The sequence below is a fragment of the Hydra viridissima genome, unplaced genomic scaffold, assembly GCF_058129835.1.
Source record: "Hydra viridissima isolate aposymbiotic clone 2 unplaced genomic scaffold, HvirCarnegie_v1 scaffold_7, whole genome shotgun sequence".
NCBI classification, from domain to species: Eukaryota; Metazoa; Cnidaria; class Hydrozoa; order Anthoathecata; family Hydridae; genus Hydra; species Hydra viridissima.
This window is the reverse complement of record NW_028324306.1, coordinates 15,678,845-15,700,025: the sequence shown is the minus strand read 5'-3', so window position 1 is coordinate 15,700,025 and position 21,181 is coordinate 15,678,845. Positions and strand designations below refer to the sequence as shown.

Genomic DNA, 21,181 nt, shown 5'->3' with positions numbered 1-21,181 from the left:
TTCGTAAATTCTTTTTCATTGCAAGAACATTAACTAAGTGCAGGAAATTTGTTACATCTTTCAATCATTCTTCTGAACTTAATGATTTATTAGAAGAAAGTCAAATGCGACAGGGTGTCGAAAGAAATCACGTACTCCATTTGATTCAAGATGTGAAAACTCGTCAGCACTTTACGTTTCTCATGGCAGTGCGAATGCTTAAGCTTCACTCCTACGTAAAAGATATCTTTAATTCGAAACAACAATACAAAGATATGAGAAAATATTTACTCGAAGAAGATGAAATTGTTAACTTAAAAGAAACGGTTAATGCTTTATTAAGCTTTCATCAAGTAAGCGTTTTACTATCTAGCGATAGGTATGCAACGTGTTCTTTAATTATTCCAAGTATAAAGTACCTTGAGAAGCAGCTAAATAAGAATAAAAGTGAAACTCCTCCTTTCATTGTAATATTGAAATCGTATTTATTAGAATCTTTACAAACTTACAAAGATTCATATGAATTAGAGAATAATTCCTTTTTACTATGTGCCACTTTTTTGGATCCAAATTATAAAAGTACGAAAAAAAGAAGTATTTAAAAAGAGTAAAAGAATTTTTGTCGGATTTTTATCTTGCAAAATGAGTTGGTGAAATAATTCCAATTAAAAAGATGACAAAGGAATCAAAAAAATTTAAGTTGTAATTTGACGATGAAGAAGATGATTCCGGAAGTGATAGTGACAAAAGTGTAACCTTAGATTTAAAAAAAGAAATCAGTGAACATATAAACTTTTCAGTGCACGAACAAAATGTTTTTGTGTTTTTACATCAAAATCAATATGTTTTTCCAATATTATTTATATAATATTATAATACAATAATATTATATTTTAATTCAACGATGATTTTATGTACACCTGCTACCAGTGCACCAAGTGAGCGCCTTTTTTCTGACGCGTTAAACAATTTGTATGCTAAGCGAAACAGAATGACGGCTGAATGTTTCCAAATGTTGATGTTTTTGTATGAAAATTTAGAATTTTTTAATTTGGTTTAAAATTAGTCCAATTTAATCAATGTAATACGGAAGTATCTTGTTGTAATAATTTTTTATTTTTTAATTTATTTTATTGTTCTTAAATAAAAACTCTTAAATTCTGAACTTGAACTGTTTTGTTTTAAAAACAATCAAATAAGGTTGTAACATTTTTAAAAAATGATTTTATAAACTTGTTGCTCTCATGTTTGTGGCGGGGAGGGGGGGGGGGAGGTGGGGAACCCCAGAAACTTAAAGGCTTGTTTCCAGGCTCCAATCATCGCAATTTTTTCCAAAGTATCATTATCCGATTTTCAATTTTTTTTTAGAAAAACCGATCGCTTAATTAGACTATAAAGCTAAGTGCAAAATATGAACGTTGCAAGTCTTCCCGATTCTATGTTATTTAATTTTAAATTTTTTTACATTTGTAAATGTATTTTACATTTTAATGTATTAATTATTACCCACCCAAGTTTATACTTCATAATGAATTAATTCATTAACCTAACCTTTCTACAAAAAATGGCGTCTCAAATGAGGTTTACTTAAGTTGATATTTCAAACTTACTTTTTAAATAAGATGGCTTCTTGTTAACTTTAGATCTTACTTTTCATGCTAAAACTCTTATTTTCTTGTAAACTATCTACTCCAGCTTGTTGACAATTTAATGCCAAAAAATGCTGCTGCCTAGTATACAGCCATAATTAATATGATTAAATGAATTTATTTAAGACTAGAAAATATTTTTTTGACACCAAAAAAAAATACATTATTTTGGGAAAAATAAATCGCATTTTTATTTTTTTTAACATTAAAGTGAAAATGTACTTTAAAATGATAGATTATATTTTGCATTTTGTAAGAGATTAAAAAGTGATAAGAAATTTTCTGGTTTGATAAAGCGACCGCAGCCATTTGATAGAATGTTTATCTTATTCTACAGTTATTAAAAACGATTTTAATTGGGGAGGTTTTAAATGCGGACGATAAGCTTCTCGGTAAATGTTATTAAATGTTTTGCATTTTAAAAACTCTATCAATACGTTTTACATATGGTATGCATTTTATAATAGATAAATTGCCGAAGCTTAAAGGTACTTAAATTCTAACAAACGTAATCTAAATACGCCAACCAATTTAAGCGCCATTCCGTGCGTATTTGTCCGTACATTGAAAAAATGAGAAACTGATAAAGTTCTATTTATGAAAGTAATGATAATGTTGCATATGTAAGCTTTCACATTAAATGACAAATTTGTTGAGAAAAATGATGGAAGTTTGCGTGAATAAATTGGTACTTCTTATCGCTAATATCAAATGAGTATACTCGCTGGTATTTAGGGCCGGGGGGGGGGAGGTGGTTAGTTGAAAACTGCCGTTAGAATATTTGCCGATTAAAAATTATGCTTGCTGAGTATAAAAATACATAACTCGATTGGTAAGATTTGTGAACAGTATAGTAACAATAGAATAGTAACAATAGAATAGTACCATCTAAATTTTTCGAATGATCAAACTAAATATAGGTAATAGATAGTGAGTGTCATACCCCCAACACCACCATCCCTTCTCGCTGGCTCCAATACTATTTATCACTAATGTGAAATTGAAAATTTATAAGCAATGTATAATATAATCCAATTTTATGGATGTTTTTTATCTGCGATAATTTTTCCTATGCTGTTATTTTCAGCCTTTAAAATAGGGTTGTTAAACGAAAGATTTCAAGGAAAAAAATCTTTCAAAAGGGTATATACATTTAGTAATTATTTTTATTTGTAACGAATATATAGAAGCATTTAAAATTGTCAAAGTAACTTTCGCAAAGAATACTTCTGAAAATTAGACTTTCGCAAGTTGCTATTTCAAATAATGCTCTTCCAAAACTTTGAATAAAATGAATAATTAGATTAATAATCATTTTTTAATGCAGCGAGGAAAATCGTTTTAATGTCTCAAACGTGGAAGTGGGCAATCCAAGTCGTCATATTTTAGTCGTTTTAATTGGCAATTAAATTCAGGTTAAATTGTGTCAAAGTAAGTGAACAGAAAAATATATCTGACAATTTATGTCGGCAGAAAATGCCTCAGACATAAAATTATGTCAAAGTAAGTGGACAGAAAATTATTTCGGACATATTTTATGTCGATGCAAAATATGTCTGAAAACATGTCGACAGATCTGCCAAACATATTGTGCCGTAACAACTCTGCAGACAGGTTTCAATTTAGACTTTTAATATGCCCAGCTTAGTAATAGAAAGTGTGCGCCTGTTTTTTTGTCACAGAACTTATGATAAGAGCAAGCAATGTAGCATGTATGCTATTTTGACTACGTTTTCCTAAGAGATGTATTAAAATTGGAACATTTTTTAAGCAATTCATGTAGCATTAACTTATGTATGAATGTACATATACAGTGAACTCACCTGAAGTATCAGGCTCGGGTGTTTTAGATCCAGCTTGATAGTAAAAAACATCTGTTATAAAAAACTGTGTGTTTGGAGAGTCTGATATCATAGTTCCAACAATAAAATTAGGTTTTTCTGTGATCTTCACTGGATTTAGTACATAATATCCATCTGTTACTCTATTTAGTATAACAGTTTTTCCTAAAAAAAAAACAAAAACAAAAGAACATTTAGATGAACAAGTAATAATAAAAAATTAAGTTTAGATTGTCATCTTACAAAAGTTGAGCTTTTTCAAAAAGAAAAATTTAATACAATTTAAAACTAATTGCGTTGTGGTACTGAAGCAAATTGATTAAAGACAATTAGCTTTGAATAAAATAATTCATTACCTGAACGCAGAAGCGTTAGAATTACAAAAATCGTCAGCATTTTTCTTTTTCAAAGATTATTTCACAAAATGGTTTTTTGTCTAAAAAATGAATGTAAATGACAACAAATAGCCCTTGCATATTTCTTCGGTTATTTTTTGATTAATTCTCTGCTATTTGTTCTATACTTACATTTTAAACATACTTTTCTCATAAGGTAAGAAACTGTTTTTGATTTTATAAACAAACTTTAATAAATATTACTCCGATACGACGGAAGTACCTTAAACTACTATACTTTTGCTGAAGACTTAATTTGCATATTCCGTGGCATCTGACACGAAAAACTATGTAATATAAGCTATGTAACATAAGCTATGACTAAATGTAAAACAAAACATGGCTATTAGCAGAGTTTATATAAGTTTTGCGATGAAAAATGATGAGATGAAAACATTTTTATTTTGTTACCAATAGCAAGTACACAGAAGTTAGATCGATGTTGTAAAACAGTTGTAAAACTCTGGTATCATGAAACAACGCGATACTAATTAGTATCACGTTGTTTAATGATACCAGACTTTTACAACAGTTTTATCTTTTAATTAGTGTAAAAAGAAAATAAACCTGCTTTAAAAACCAAGCTTGTTACCAAGACATTACTTTTATCTTGGTAACAAACTCGATATTAAACTTATACTTTTTTAATTACGTTAACTGTGTTAAGATAAATTAAGGTATTACTTTGTTTGTCTAAAATTATTTATTCTTATATTTATGTACAATACTTTTTTTAAAAATATTACTCTAAAATATATATATATATATATATATATATATATATATATATATATATATATATATATATATATATATATATATATATATAAATAAAAAACAAGAAAGTGTAAAAATAAGTATAACTGTTGCGTAAAAAATCTTCTTAAGGAAATCTGTTGAGTTTGCTATATATATTATATATATTATATATATATATATATATATATATATATATATATATATATATATATATATATATATATATATATATATATATATATACATATGCATACTTGTTTCAGAGGTTTATATTTTTAATATTGAAGTGTAATCTGACCTTTGCTTAACTACACCAAACAAAATAGACGTTGAAGATCATAAATGAAATATGCAGCAGATGAATATGATTATAAAAAAACTCTGAAAAAATTACATGATCGATTTTGAAAGAACAACTGCAAAACAGTAACGAATCCTAAAAAAAAAAATTAATGACTTATTATTGACGGATTTGCATGAAAATGAAAGATTAAAAATGAATCTAATGTCAAAATAACTTACATTTACTGTCTCATTGAATGCGCTGTAAATTTATAATCTTACGATGACTCATGCATCGCATGAGCTCACCATCAAATCATCTGAATAAAATTGCACATACACTGCGCCTCAGACTTCCATAAAGTTTGTTAGGAAAATAAAAATCCAAAATTTCAAGGTGGTATCTTGATCACAATTTAAAAAAGAGAGCTAGTGTCTCTACTGCCTCAGTGTTAAAGCAAGGCAGAAAAGACAAACGCTTTGTCAAGCACTTTTTGCTGAATGAATTATTAACAGAATACTTGAAAATAAATATAAAAAAATTTGGTTAAGAAAAAAATTTTTTTACTCTTCTTTTTTTACTTTTTGTAGAAAAAGAGTGCGAGTCAGGGGAGGTACTTGTGAGCGGTACTTAGGTCTTTTAATATATAAGTTCTCTCCTATTTACTGAAAGCTGACTTCTAGAACTAATAAATTTTGGCTTTTAATATTTGTTGTAAATATTCTTTGAACTGAAACTTTATGAACAAAACATCAGACCACGTTTAAAGCTATGCTCATAGGCAAAACTTATAGAGTACAGCAGTGAAACCAGGAAATTTATTCTAATATAATAGTACTTTTGATCCATGCAGTTATAAAGCTTATACAGAAAGGGTACTGGAGGGGCAATCAATAGGTTAAGACAAATTAAATGTTTTTGAAATACAATATCAAAGTTTATGAACATCAAAAATGAATTCAAATTCTTAAGATAATTATTTTGCAATTATTTTTTCCCTGGTTTTAATGATCTTTATGGCTTTAAATGTTTCAAACTTAAACGCTTCTTTGTTTTTATGTACTCCGTAGTAAACGAAAAATATTAAATAGAAAAGTTAAAAGGCAGGGACCGTGTTCTTGCTAACTTTAACGTTCAATGTTTAATGGCGGCAAAAATGAGAGATCTCAAATTTGGTTCAAATACATCCTAGACGGCATGAATCTAAGAGAAATTCGTAAAAAAATATCTTTAAATGCTACTTGCGATTTTTTGCAATATCATTTTTCAATTATGTTTTCTGAACTGGATGATTCGGCTTCAAGAATTTTCTTTAATAAATTTAAAAGTTTTTTTTTGAAGCATTTTTCAGCGAGCTTTGCAAAGTTCGCCCTTGAATCTATGTTTTTAAATTTTGGTTTACGCGCTCTTTTCTGTTGACATCACCTATTTTCAATAGACACTACCTCTTTTCAGTTAACATCACCTCTCCGCAAAATCAGCTTGTTGATGTGTGACAAGTGTGACAGACAATGCACCTCAAACAGCAATACTCAAAATAAATCGTAAACGTTAAAAACATTTTAAAAAGGAGGAACTTCATATCAAAATGCTTATAAATTTCTAGTTTAACTTTTATATCATGTTCTAAATTAGGGTTCTGTGAAAAAATTAAAAGTGGAGTATTTCTATTTAATATCCTCAAGAAAACTAAAGTAGAGTGTAAACTATTGCATTGAAAAAGTGATTGGCTGGTGATAATAACAATAAGCAAAAATAAGCAGCATTTGTGCATAGCATTTGCAAGTTCAACAATGCGTTTGCATTAAGTTAACTTTATTTCTAAAAATCTGGGTGCTACAACACATTTTTTGCAAAGAACATCGAGGAGTTCAATTTATGTTTATAATAATGCTTTGCATGAGTAACACGTTTTGTAGCTTTTTTGTCTGATTGCACTTAAAAGAACTTTCGCGGCAACTAAAAAACATGTTTTTGTTGTAAAAACGAGAATTGCGTTTTACATTATTTCACTAAAATAATGTAAAAGCACAGATAATTTTAAATTATAATAATATAAAAGCATCTGTGCTCTTACATTATTATGAACTGATTTATTGGAAAAGAAACATTCGTATTGATTGTATATCTAAGAAACTTTTATTACCTAAAACTTGCAATGAAAAAGGAAAAAACGTCACGAACTTTTCGTTGTGTTTCAAAACCTGTAGATGCTGCTGTTGTCTCTTATCTTACCAGAAAAAACACATTTTTCAGTTTTAACACGTTTTTTCACCAATAATCCCAGTAACTGACAGTAACTGGGGAGTTTTTATTGCTACAATTTACAGTGGAATAAAGCAATATACTTTTGGATAGAATGTAGCAATCCAAATTACATGTGGCAAGTTGCTTTCAAAAAACCACGTCTATCGTAAAACATCAGAAAGCAAGAAAAAACTGCTGTTTAGCTCATAAAATTTGGTCTAAGAGCGTGTGACAAAACGTTCTTTTCCGCGATGAAATGAACGTTGAGATTGATTACAAGGAAAACAGAGAAATGCTGAGAAAAATTACACACGAAAAAATGCACCCAGATTGTGTAAAGTATAAAGATGCTCCAGAAAAAATCCAGCATAAAAATAAAAAAGTATATTGATAGCAAAATTAAATTTGAAAACTCAAGCTTTTTTACTTTACAGTATTATCTCATTATAGTACATTATTTCAAGATATACTCAGACATTTAATTGTAAAGTTATTCTGCTCTCGAAAAAATACTCGAATATTTCATTTAATACCCGCTATTAATTTTTGGAATTCTTTTTCGAATTGTCTTCCTACTCTATTTCAATTATCACGCATTTCTGTGTGATTATGAATAATTTTGCCCATCTTCTTTAAATATTTTTTCATTACATAGTCCAGTATTTCTCGAATGGACGAAATTGTGGACAACTTGGTGGGTTCATGTGTTTGGGAACGAATACGATGCCGCTTTTATTATACCACTCAACTGTCATTGAACAGTAATGTGAACACGCTAAACCAGGCTAAAATATAGTAGGACCTCTATGTTGTTTAATGAAAAGCAGCAAACGCTTCTTAAGACACTTTTCGATATATAATTTATAGTCTATTGTTAACTTTGCTACGAAAACTTTACTCTTTTGTCCGCAACTACAAATACATTGCCATACCATCATCTTCTTACTAAATTTATCCACTGAAACGTACTTGTACTTTGGCGTAACTCTTCCACGATCAATTACCGAGTAAAACATTTGACCGTGCTATTGATTCGAATCATAGTTTAAGTAGGTTTTGTCATCCATAAATATGCAGCCGCCATGTTTTGTAAAAATATTGTCATACAATAGTTTTGTACGTTTTTTTTCTTGAACACTTTGTTTTTCTGACCGTTTGGGATACTTAATGCCACAATATACTTTAAAGCTACATTTTATTCTTGCACGTCTGGCAGTGCTTCTACTTATTTTGAACCTTTTTGCTCGATCATAGTCTGACAGTCCAGGACTTCTTTCAATTAAAGTCTTAATTTTTTTTTTACTAATTTTTTATCAGCAAAATCACTCTTTAGTCAAGTACCAGGCTTTCTTTTGATTGATAGAGTTTCTTTATATCGTTTTAAAACATCATCAATTGTACATCGCGGAACTTTTAATTGTTTTGCATTAAATCTTGCAGAAGCCTGTAGATTTTCAAGATGTTTGTGCAAAATGTCTTATTTTGTTGACATTTTGTCACTAATCGAGCGCAACTAAAATGCGTCAATCTATTTAAAATGTGCATGCTTTGGCCGTTATTTAAATATTAAAGAGCAGTTAAATAGATAATTTTTTCATTATTCTTTTGGCTATTAAAAGTGGTCGAATTTTTTCAGGACCATGCTTTAGAACAAAACAAGGTAGTGGCAATATAGGTATCTGGGGCTGCATGAACTATGAAGGTGCCAGCTGCTTCAAACTATTTGTCGGAAGGCTTGATTCTCAAGGATATTAAGACGATAAAAGATATGGGAATTATCTTCCAACAAGAAAATGCTCCACGTCCTACTGCTAAGATTTGCAAGCAATGGTGTCAAGAAGACAACATTAAAATTATGTCTTAACCAGCCAATGGTCCAGATCTCAAATGCGTAGAGGATTTGTGGTCTTGGTTTGACCACAATCTTGGTAAAATTGAAATAAAAGATCCAAATCAGCTGAAAGAAGAAGTAACAAGATTACTGAATAGTGGTCCAAAAGATATTACTCAGGATTTATTGAATTAGATGCCGAAACGGATCGATGAATGCTAAAAAGCTAAATGATTGTCAACAAAAAATTAATTTCGTTTATTTTTTTTTTTCGTATTTTGTAAATTTTTTTGTTATGGCTTGTTAATTTTATTGTGGTAGTTTGTTTATTTTGGCCACATTTTTTTTATACATATGAGCACTTATTTTCATTTAAATATTTTAGTTTTTAATCTTTTACCTTATTATGATTTTATTTTATATATTAAAATCATTTTATTTATCTCAAAAAAAAAAAAAGAAACAATTGAAAAAAAAATCTCTCAATTTTCAAAATATTTATTTTCAAACTTATATTTATATTACAGAAACAAAATGGGTTGTTATTAATGGCCAATATATATATATATATATACAGATACCACGAAGTAAACTTTATGAGAGGTTTAAAAGCTTTTATTCCGAAGTTATTATTTTTTTAATGTTAATAGAGTTGAATGAAAAACATATCAGCTTTAAGGTATAATATCCTGATAAAACTGGTGCTTAATGCATTGACAAAAACCACAATGAGTTATCTATAAAAGGTACTGGTTAAAAAAAAAATTACCAAAGCATGCAACTAAGTGGAAAAAACAGTCAAAAATTGCTTTTGTTTGTTTTTAACGTCTGAAAACAAATTTGAAACTACTATGTGGAGAAAACATTGAAGATTGAATTTAGTGCTTCACTTGTAAAGATTGGGTACACGAAAACTGAGAAGGGATTGTGAAAAAGAAGTTTACGAAGTGATTTAGTTTAATTTTAAAAAGGAAGTTTTTATGTATATATGTACACTACCGGCAATTAATTTGAGACCAGTGGTTATAAAACGGTATTTACTTTTCAAAAATAAATATATCTGGTTATAAAAAATTGCATTTCTTTATTTTTGGATCAAAAATAAATAGAGCACAATAAATATGTGAATAGAATAGGATATGGGCATTTTTGCACCCAAAAATTTGCTTATGTACAAAAGTATACAAAAGTGTATGTGCTGAGTTCTTGCAGCATAAAAGACAATACAAGTATTATTTTTAACTGTTACTTAATTTTGATTAATGACTTGTAATTGATATTGAAAATATAATTTTTCTCATTGGTAGCTTCTTGTAGATACTTTATGTAGATCCAATATAGTATATTATGACTTGCAAATGAATATACAAATATTGTATTGTTTGAGCTGTTTTTTTTTTTTTAGTTTCTATTTTGTTGTACTAAAAAGGCTCCAGTTTGAGAATTAAGTTTTGAACAGAGAGTTCGCATTGTTTTACTTGATGAAGAAGGTGTTTCAGAAAGAAAAATTACAAAAAGAATAAAAATATCAACAACAGGAGTTCACAATAAAATCAAGCGTTTGAAGGAAATTGGTCAATATTGTGACTTACCACGACCTGGACAGCCTAGAAAGATAGATGAACATGGTGACCGTCGTATTACGAGATTATCTATGTCAAACAGAAAATTAACAGCTCCTCAAATAATGAGAGAATACCATGAAACTGCTAAAAAACTTGTTTGTGTCGGGACAATAAGAAAACGATTGATGAAAGCTGGACTTTGAGGGCGTGTAGCTGCTAAAAAACCGTTGCTAAGGAAAGCAAATAAGGTAAAACGACTACAATGGGCTCGCAAACATGCCAACTGGATAATAAGTCAATGGAAAGCAGTAGTATGGAGCGATGAGTCCAAGTTTGAATTATTAAGCAACAAGAGAAGAATATTTGTACGCCGGCACCAGAATGAACGTTACATTTCGCAGTGCATTGTGCCTACTGTTAACCATGGAGGAGGTTCAATAATGGTATGGGGTTGTTTTGTAGGTCACAAAATAGGAGATTTGATCAGAGTTCGTGGAATTATGAAAAAGGAGCAATACAGAGAAATTTTGGAGAATCATGCCGTTACATCTGCTCATTGAATGGTAGTTCGACGCCAGCCTGTTTTTATGCAAGATAATGACTCAAAGCACAAATCTAAATTTTGTACAAATTATCTGAATCAACTAGTACAAAAAAAAACCCTTACTTTTATGGACTGGCCGGCGCAATCACCAGACCTCAATCCCATTAAACTTCTTTGGGATGAAATTGACCGGTATGTGAAGAAATTCCAATTAAAATCTGAGGAACATTTATGGGAGTTACTGCAAAAGGATTGGAAAGCTGTAACCATGGAAACTTTAAACAAATTAATCTTTCGTATGCCAAGAATATGTGAAGCAGTAATGAAGAAACGTGGTGGTTATTTTGATGAACGCAAAGTTTGAAACTTGTGCGAAATAATAAAGACCTTATAATTTAACTTTTTCATGTTTGTTAAGTTTTCAATTTGTTTAGAAATATTTGTGAAGAAAACTAAATAAAGTATTTTTCATGAACTAATTTGTTGTTTCTTTATTCACTGAGATAGAAAAAAACATAAACGAAAATAAAACTGATTAATTTAATTGATTTTTACTAGAATTACTGTTTTCTCATCACTGGTCTCAAATTAATTGCCGGTAGTGTATATGTGTAGGGCTACATTCAACTTTTAGTTGCTTTTAGTTGATTTATTGATGTCTATTTTTTTTCCCTGTGTTTTTTTAAAGTATGCAGTTTTTTAGTCAAAAAAAAGTAATGTCTGTGCTTTGAATATTTCTATATTTACTTTGTTGAAGTTCGGCTTTTTACAAACCAAAAAATGTTTTTTGCTATTATTTGTAATCATCTTGCTTATTTTGTGATTAATTTTTTAAGAAGTGAGGAATTGCAGCAAATTCACTTTCGATAAAAAATAACCATAGACGTAAAAACAAAATCTGAATATACTCAACAGACATCTTATCCCTCACAGCCCTTTTAATTTTTTTATTGTTTTGGTTTGTTCAAGCAAAAGAAAAGAAATCACAGCCAATACACCAATAATATTATTGAGCATTTTATCCCAACTATACCTTAAATAAAAAACTTTCTGACTAATTGTGATTCTTCTAGAGCTTAGCCTCGATTCTATCTTATCAGGCCATGACAAAAATAAGCAAGTCACTTCAATTTTCTGGACTTCTATTTGTTATACGGCTTTCAAGAACAACACTCAACATTTTACAACACTGAATTGGCTGATACAAATGACTTACTTCAAAAAGGGAGTAGCGTTGCAAAGCCATTTTAGGCTAAACTAAAAAAGAACTACATATATATATAGACTATATTTAGATTAACTTACTGACCACACACTTAGACAAATATATATATATGTGTGTGTGTAGCAGTGATATTTTCATTAACGTAAAGTAAAATTAGAAGTAAAAATAATTGATTTCGTTAATGTGAATAAAAATTTAAAATTAGGATATATCTGAAGAACGAAAACTGAAATAGAATTGAATATAAGCATCAAAAAACGAAAATAGGAATAGAATTAGGAATTATTACCGAACGAAAATTATTGAATATTAAAAGAAATTTCGATACACTAATTAGTTTTTTTTGACAATTAATTTACAAATTTTGCATACTTGCTTTAAAATTGGCGCACATGTTTGACCATAACGATGATATTTGGAATGATTATAGAATGTATCAATGGACCACAAAACGTGCTTGTCATTACGTTAAGTATAAATTCAATGCGTTCAATCTTTTGTTGTAAAATAAAATAAACATCTAAAGATTCTTAAGAGTTGCAAATTGATAACAGAATAATGAGTTTATCAAGGTTGTTGGCTGGTAGGAAGCGTGACAGTCTTGTATGGAAATTCTTCGTTTACGATGAAAAAAATGACAAATCCACGTGTCTAGTACAGGACATAATTAATGAGAGCGTATGTGGCGCATCTCTTGCCGGAAAAAATTCCAGTAACTTGGTGGCGCACATTCAGAGAATACATAAAGACACACACAAATGTTACGCGGATGAAAAGAAAAAACGAAATGCAGAAAAAATATTTTTGAAACGTAAAATTGATGACAGCAATTCTATATCTTCCCGAAATAGTGGAAAGACAAAAACTCAGACAATAAGAGAGTGCTTTGAACACCGAATCACCGCGTGGCCAACGGAATCAAATGAATATCAATTGCGTCAGGATAGCGTGATTGAAATGATTGTTAATACCAGCTATCCAATGGTATTGCTAGATCAGCCGTCGTTTTGAAAGATGATAAAAACTTTTGACCCAAAATTTAAATTGCCAGGTTATAATTAACACAACTAAATTTTTAAATTATTGTTTTAAATTCATTCAATGCTAAACAATTTTTAAATGTTTGCCTGTAATTATAGTATCATTAATGTAACACTATAGTAACTAAAAACACAAACTGATGTGCATTAAATTTTAACTGATTTAAATTTTATATTGCAGGGTCTGCAACATTGAACAAGCGGATAAACGAGCGTTTTCTTCTACAATCTGCACAACTGAAAGACTTGATGAATCGTACACGCAAAGTAACAATTTGTCTTGATGGTTGGACGAAGAAGCGTCTCACAGCATCGTTCCTTGGAATATCTGCTTGTTTCTATGACACCACCATTGATAAAGCACGACATGCTTTCCTAAATTTGATAGAACTCCAACATCCCCACACGGGTGAGATGCTTGCCGAATGTTTTAAGAAATGTCTTGACCAGTGGGGTATTAGAGAAAATCAAGTAATGTTGATTGTTTCAGACAACGGGTCTAATATGATTTAAGCCATCAGGCTCTTACAGAAAGTGTATGCAGCTAAAAAATCTGACGAATCTGAATCTTATGAGTTTGAATCTGACGAGTCTGAACATGAAACTGATGAGGAAGAGATCCAGTCTCAGTCAGAACAAACTGATTTATTTCTGCCAGATCATATTCCATATCGTCGAATGCCCTGTATGGCTCACACACTCCAGCTTCTCATAAAACCAGTTTATGAACATTATAGTGCAACCACCTTAGAAACGAGACAAGTTGTATCAAGAATTAGGAAATCAAGTGTGGCAATTGAGAAACTTATTGACAAGTGTGGGAAGTCTGTGATAACTGACTGCACCTCAAAATGGAACAGTACATATCAGATGATTGACCGGCTATTTAAAATAAAGACATCGGTGAATGAAGTTCTTATAGAAATTGGTACATATTATTTTATTATTTATGTTATTAGTGTGTATAAATTATTTTCGGAATTTTATTAAGTCTACAAAATTGCGTCTTACCTTATATAAACTAAAAAAACGAAAATGGTTATAAATTGTAAGAAGTTCATTAGTCATTATCATTAAAAAACAAGACAGGGTATATAGTCTTTAAATTAGGTTTACTAATAACACGGAAATACTTTACCCTGCCTTTTAAATCACATTGCAACAGTATGGAAAAAAGAGACGTATATCAATGATAATTATTAGTTATTACAATTGTTATTAGTAAACTTTAATTTCAGACGGTTTACTTAAATTTAAGAATCGACACATTCAAAGCATATGAATGGGTTCGTCTTCAAAACATTTCTTCACTTTTGGAACCCTTTGCAGTACAAACAGATATACTTCAGACCGATGCCTAGTCTCTTTCACAGGTTCTACCATCTATACTCAATTTGGAATGCTATTTACAAGAATATCCTACCAGCAAGTCTTTGATAGCGAATCTTCTTGGAGATCTACGTCAACGGTTTCAAACAATTCTGCAGCCGGACTCAGATACGTTTAATCCTCTTCCGTCTGCTGCATATTTGTTAGATCCAACCGTTGCTGTCTTTATCCTCACACCGGAAATGGGTACCTTGCTCCATGCAGCAAAGATTTATATAATAAAAGTTTGTGGAGTAGAACAAGAATTATAAGCTGCTGCTGAGTCAAATGGATCTGAATGTGAATTTGCTGCCGTAAAGCGCTTTAAGTTCTTGTCAAATAAAATCTTTACAAAAGAAAGAAAAATTTATAACCAAAACAACCTCACTGTTGCAAGTCAGCTGTCAAGGTATTTGGTAGACATAAGCGGTGATGAAGCGCTGCCAAGTAACGGCCTGCTCTTTTGGAAACAAAACAAAAGCAAGTATAGCAAGATTGCAATTTTGGCTGAAGATTTACTGTCCGCCCCAGCATCACAGGCGTTTGTAGAAAGGATATTTTCACTTTGTGGAATTTTAACTGTTGGTCGCCACAATCGAATGAAAAAATCATTAGAGATGAGAATTTTACGAAACTGAACAAAAACTTGTAATTTAAATTCAACCAGATATTTTCTTTCAATTTCTTATTATAACTCAATTGAATCATTGAATGACTATTTTATGACTATTTTTATCCTTTTTTAGATGTTACTAAGGTGGTTACTATGGTTACTAAGTTAAAAAATTGTTTAAATATTTTTCTTGAAATTTATGTATTACATTATTTCTTGAAATAATGATAGGGGAGACCGGGGCTAGTTTTCAGCAGGGGTAAGTTGACGAATTGCGTTTATCTGCAGAGTCTTTTATCAAAAAGTATCAGAAATCTCAGGGAACTTTCCTAATTGACCATTTCATCTTGGGTCCTACGACTAAAACTAATATAAATATTCCAGTCACAATTGATTTACTATTATCAGTCAGGCTGTTTTAGTAGTTGTCGTTTTTCAGGATCTTTAGGCAGTTTATTGAAAAGCTTTTAGGGTTTATTGGCAAAATTTTCATAGGGGAAGCTGGAAAACAAAAAATATCTTTATAAAATTAATTTTTTTTAAATTTTTATTTCTAACAATATTGAAAAAATTTATTTTTACAAAAAAAATACTTTTGAATTTTTTTACAAAAAAATTTTTTTAGGGGATTTTGTTACTAGGAACCAAGGTGGGGTGTTGTTTTGTTACCAGGAACAAAGGTGGGGTGTTGTTTTGGCTTCATATTCAAACTACTAACTGCTACTAGCTCATAGAAATAATAAATAATTTTTATACATTTTTACTCACTAATACGTTAATAATCTTTTTTATAGTTTGCGCCATCTTACCCCGGGGTGGGGCAAGTTTTTCTTTTTTTAAGGCCCAGGAAGGAGCCATAAGATTTTTTTTTTAAATGAATGTAACTAGTACAAGTTACCCAAATTCGTAGACTTCAAGACTACACTTTAATTTTTTCAAAAAAAGTATGTCGTTAGGACTACTAATTGCTGTAAAATTTGATAGAAGTAAAATATGAACTGATTTAGTAACTGAAATAAGAACTAAAATAATTAAAATCATAAGAACTGAACTGAAATTAATTTCATCAGAACTGATTCAAAAGAAGTAAAATTAAAACTAGAAATTAAATCAATGCTACAAGAACGAAGTAAAAATGGAAATTGAAATTATATTTAGAACTTAAATATCACTGGTGTGTAGGTGTGTGTGTGTGCTTATGTGTGTGTGCTAAATAAATTAGTGTAAAAATATGAACAGTAGGAGAAGCTTGTAAATAAATTTTTCAACGTCATTTACGGTGTGTAGTGGTATGAAGTAAGTGTACTACATGCGGCACTCTTTAGATATTTGATTAACTAACTGAAGAATGGTAACAAGTTCACAAATCCTCATTCTACAGGAAAAGATAGTAAACTGTCACGTAAAAAAAAAGATATATCTTTTAGACCCGAACTAACCGTTAAATAACTAGGAAAAAATTGAAAAACCCAAATTTGAAAACAAGGTGTCAAAACAGTTATTTTGTCTTTCTTATAAAATCAAGATTTATGAACTCGCTGTCCTTCTGCAGATAGCGGTTCATAATAAGCTCGATCGCTTAATTTAAAGTTTAAAATCAGAACAGATGTTTTGAAAAGTAGTCATATGATAATTTATGTTTGCGGGTACGGGTCAACTATAAATGCCCGTACAATAAGAATTTTCTCACGGGCAATACCCGTATCTACTCGTACACAAGTACTGGCAAGTATTGCCTGTACAATGTGCAATTTTCCCGAATATGCTTGATAGCTTTTAAGCGCATTTTCATTATGTTTGTATATACTCGTTAAAAAAAAGTTAGATTTATGGTTTACGGTTTAATAAAATTTAAGAGTGAACTTTGTGATTCCAAGGGGAGACGGAACTACTGTCTCAGGCTCTTCTCTTCTCCTCTCCTTGCCCTGCGCAATCAGAAATTTTCAATTTTTAATAAAATTATGAAGCTCTCAGCTCAGAGTTCAGAAATACTCTCCCCATAATGACTATAAGTTGAGGAATTTTTAGAGTTCAGTTCTTATTGAAGCTTTTAATTTATTTAAATATATTGTGCTCATTCACCAATTCACCAATTCTGATAAAATAATTTTATGCTTGTTTATAAATGTGTTTCTGTTTTTGTGTATAAATGAATTTAATTTGAATAACAACTGACATATCATTACATATAGTCTTTTAACGGGCATATGCAAACATCCTTAAGGTATTGGGTTAAAGGAACGGGCTTTTACGAGTAGTACCTTTTTTATACAAAATATACTTGCATGTCCGCAAAATTGTACACACATATATAAGTACAATTATATATGCCTGTACAATTTTACGGACATATAAAAATTAGCTTTTCGGTATGGAAAAGATTATTGTGTAAAAATGCCTCGGAATGAAAGTAAAAATGAAGAGCGAGGGACTAGTTTATCACTTATCTCAAAAGACGCACAAAGCTGTCAGCAACAAAACTTGAAAAAATCAAGCACGCGTTTTCAGTTTTAATCCCACCAACCTTAGAAAATTTTACAAAAATCTAGAAATTGTTTTTATCCGTTAAGGACTTGAAAAAGAAAAGCATTTGAAATTTGAATGAAACTTGTTCTACCACAGTTCAAACTGCAGATCGTGGTTTAGCTCGAAAATGTTTTAAACAAGTTAGACGTGTTACTTCTGTTTATAGAGACAGTTTAAGGTATAAGACCCCTCAAAAATCTTAAAAAAAAGGTTGTTTTTTTTTTATGTAATTTTGGCACGAAATTTATCGCTGAACACAAATTTAAAAACCATTTTTAAAGATTTTATTTAGTTCTTGAGATATCCAATGTTTCCTTTGACTGGGTAAATTTGGTCTGCATAGCAACACGCATAGCAACGAGTTTTTAAAGAGAATTGCGAGCTTTTTCATTATATTTCTTTTTATCTAATAAACTTTCTAAACAATGGGAAAGTCATGTAGAGTAAAACAAAGTACTAAAAGTAAAAAATCAAGAAGATTTGATGGAAATAGATATACCAGAAATTTGCTAAATGATTCAAATTTGCCAGTAGCTTCCTTTATAAGTACTGAAAAAGACAATCTTTCTTCTAGCACTTTGTTGAATTTATCTGTGTCTTCAAAAAAAATTGAAAAAATTGAGACACCACAGCTAAATGAAAACAGTTCTGTTGGTTATCGTATTGTTGACATGGAAATTTTATCTAGTGTGATTTATCAATTATGTTGTAAAAAATGTCTACAATCTGGTTTAAATCTTTCAGAATGTTTTTCTAAGAAAAAGGGACTGAGCTCAATGTTATATATTTGGTGCTCTAACTGCGATGAAAAAATTGAATTCTATACTTCAAAGAAATGCTCTGGAAGAAAAACTTTTGATGTAAATAATAGAATAATTTATTCAATGCGTGCATGTGGTCAAGGTTTTTCAGGATTAGAAAAATTTACATCTTTAATGAACATCCCTAAACCAATGACTAAAAACAATTACAACAAAACAATTAAAACTGTCTCTGAATGTGCTAAAGTTGTTGCAAAAGAAACAATGATTGATGCTGCCAAAGATATCTCTCAGTCTTCTTTAAATATTGTTGATACTGCAGTATCAGTTGATGGCAGCTGGCAACGACGTGGATTCTCTTCATTAAATGGAGTTGTTACAGCAATATCAATGAAAACAGGTAAAATTCTTGATTGCGAACCAATGAGTCGATCATGCAAAGCATGTAGCCTAAAATTTAAACTAAAAGAAAGTAATCCTACTGCATTTGAAACATGGAAATCATCACATGTATGTAAATTAAATTATCGTGGCTCTGCTCCTGGTATGGAAGTGATTGGTGCACAAAGAATATTTAGTCGTTCGATCTCACAAAATAGACTAAGATATGTAGAGTATTATGGGGATGGTGATTGTAAAAGCTTTTCTTATGTTAAGGATACTTATCCTGGTATTACAGTGTGTAAGTTGGAGTGTGTTGGACACGTACAAAAACGTGTTGGTAGTAGATTGAGAAAGTTGAAAAAAACTATTAAAGGACTTGGAGGGGAAGGAAAATTAACAAATGCTACAATTAACCGTCTACAAAATTACTATGGAATTGCTGTTAGGCAAAATGTAAATGATTTAGAAGGTATGAAAAAGGCCATACTTGCAACATTTTTTCATGTATCTTCATCAGCTGAAAATAATTGGCATGATCATTGCCCTGATGGTATTAATAGCTGGTGTTGTTATAAACAGGACAAAGCTAATAAAACCTCTACCTACAAACCAGGCACAGGCCTTCCACTCTCAGTTGTCAGCCATTTAAAACCTATTTATATCGATCTATCTCAAGAAGAACTTTTAAAAAAATGTCTTCATGGTAAGACCCAAAACCAAAATGAAAGTTTTAATGGGATGATATGGCAGCGCATACCCAAAACAAAGTATGTTTCTTTAACACAGTTGGAGTTTGGAGTTTACGACGCTGTTTCAAATTTTAATATTGGAAGAAAAGCAAGTGTTCTTTTATTTGAAAAGTTGAATATGATTCCAGGAATATATACTCTTCAAGGTTGTTCAATCATGAACAAAAAGCGTCTAATTTTTGCAGAGTATCAAAATCGGACAGCATCAAAAAAGCAACGAAAAGTAATTCGTGGATGCAAAAAAAAAAAAGAAGATGCAGATAATGACCAAGAAAGTAGACTATATGATCCTGGTTCATGTTCTTATAAGTAACTGTTTTTAAACTGGCATTTTCATTGAAAATTTTTGGTACAATTATGAATGTTATATTTAAATGCGTTTTTCTCAATATGTAAATTTTTGACCTCCCGGCCATCCTATTTCATTAACGGTATGTTCAATTTGCATGAAACTTTCAGCAAATGTTTATTGCATCTAGTTTTACAATTGGAACTAAAAGTTTTGCAATATTTTAAAAATTTCTTTATTTATACTAGCTTGATCTTAAAAAATTTTGTTTTTTTTAATGCACCATTTTAAAAATTTCAGTGTAACTCAAATATTTATTTTTTTTAAATAGTTTTAGTTCAGTTTGTAGATCAACATGTTGTTAACCTTTTGCCAAAATTTCATACCCTAAATGCTTTCAGTTACTGAGATATTATGGCCGGGGTGGCATAAACATTTTTGAATGTTGACTATTTTAATTGGTAACCATGACAACTAATAAAATTATTTTTTATTTTTTTAAATGTTGTTACCTAGTTCTTTCTCAGAATATAGTTGGTTTTTTGTTAAAAGAGTTATTTTAATTTAAAAATTTTTGAGGGGTCTTATACCTTAAGTAGCTGTTATGGTTATCGCCTCGCTGTCTCTGCCAGTGGGAATTTCTTCGACCCTTTTTTTTTTATTAGAGAGTAGTTTCTAAATAGTGTTCCCAAGTGAAACGAAGGCGCTGCAAACTCTTCTGTTTGAAAGACAGAGGCTAAATTTTTATAGCTTTTCCATCATGTTCTGAAATATACAAGAAGTATATTTAAGAACATGGTGAAAGAAAGGCCTGTCTTTCTTTTGAAAGAACATTATACAGTTTAACAAACTTGACTCCCACTTATCAAAAGAAACTTTAAATTACTTCAATGAAAATGGTTGATTGGTTTGCTCATTTCCACCTCAATGCAGCCACAAAATGTAACCCATAGATTGCACTATGTTTAATCCATTTAAAAAATTATAAACACAATTTTGACACATGGATGATAACCTATACCTATACTTCAAATAAAATCACAGCTAAGGAAATATGGATTCAGAGCACCAAATGTCATCTTTGGCCTCATGAAACCTGCAAAATTGGGAATGCATTACTTTAGATTTGTGAG

The 21,181-nt window shown here is 30.3% G+C and overlaps 3 protein-coding genes and 1 pseudogene across 5 annotated transcripts in view; 3 read left to right on the top strand and 1 right to left on the bottom strand.

The window, feature by feature from the left end:
- Positions 1-5,080, bottom strand: part of LOC149886347 (uncharacterized) — a 30,264-nt gene extending 25,184 nt beyond the window's left edge. For 2 of the 3 annotated variants that reach the window (XR_016454493.1, XM_090094033.1), the window contains exons 1-3: positions 4,922-5,080; positions 3,826-3,905; positions 3,452-3,634 (exon numbers count right to left, since the gene is read on the bottom strand). Coding sequence is in view for 2 of the 3 variants with exons in the window: in XM_090094033.1 (XP_089950159.1) it covers positions 3,452-3,634; positions 3,826-3,865 (223 nt within the window). In the remaining variant the exon portion in view is untranslated. Of the gene's footprint in view, positions 1-3,451; positions 3,635-3,825; positions 3,906-3,996; positions 4,364-4,921 lie in introns of those variants that run through there. The other variant, XM_090094034.1, reaches the window with a different exon arrangement.
- A 2,329-nt stretch (positions 5,081-7,409) lies between these two features.
- Positions 7,410-10,752, top strand: LOC149886346 (uncharacterized). Its single transcript, XM_090094373.1, has 2 exons — positions 7,410-7,535; positions 10,444-10,752. Exons 1-2 carry the CDS (start codon positions 7,410-7,412, stop codon positions 10,750-10,752), a joined length of 435 nt encoding a protein of 144 aa, XP_089950499.1.
- A 2,124-nt stretch (positions 10,753-12,876) lies between these two features.
- LOC149886345 (E3 SUMO-protein ligase ZBED1-like) lies at positions 12,877-14,921 on the top strand (annotated as a pseudogene).
- Positions 14,922-18,290: 3,369 nt separating this feature from the next.
- On the top strand, positions 18,291-20,364 carry LOC149886344 (uncharacterized). Its single transcript, XM_090094372.1, has one exon. It carries the CDS (start codon positions 18,291-18,293, stop codon positions 20,070-20,072), a length of 1,782 nt encoding a protein of 593 aa, XP_089950498.1. The 3' UTR covers positions 20,073-20,364.
- The last annotated feature ends 817 nt before the right edge of the window (positions 20,365-21,181 follow it).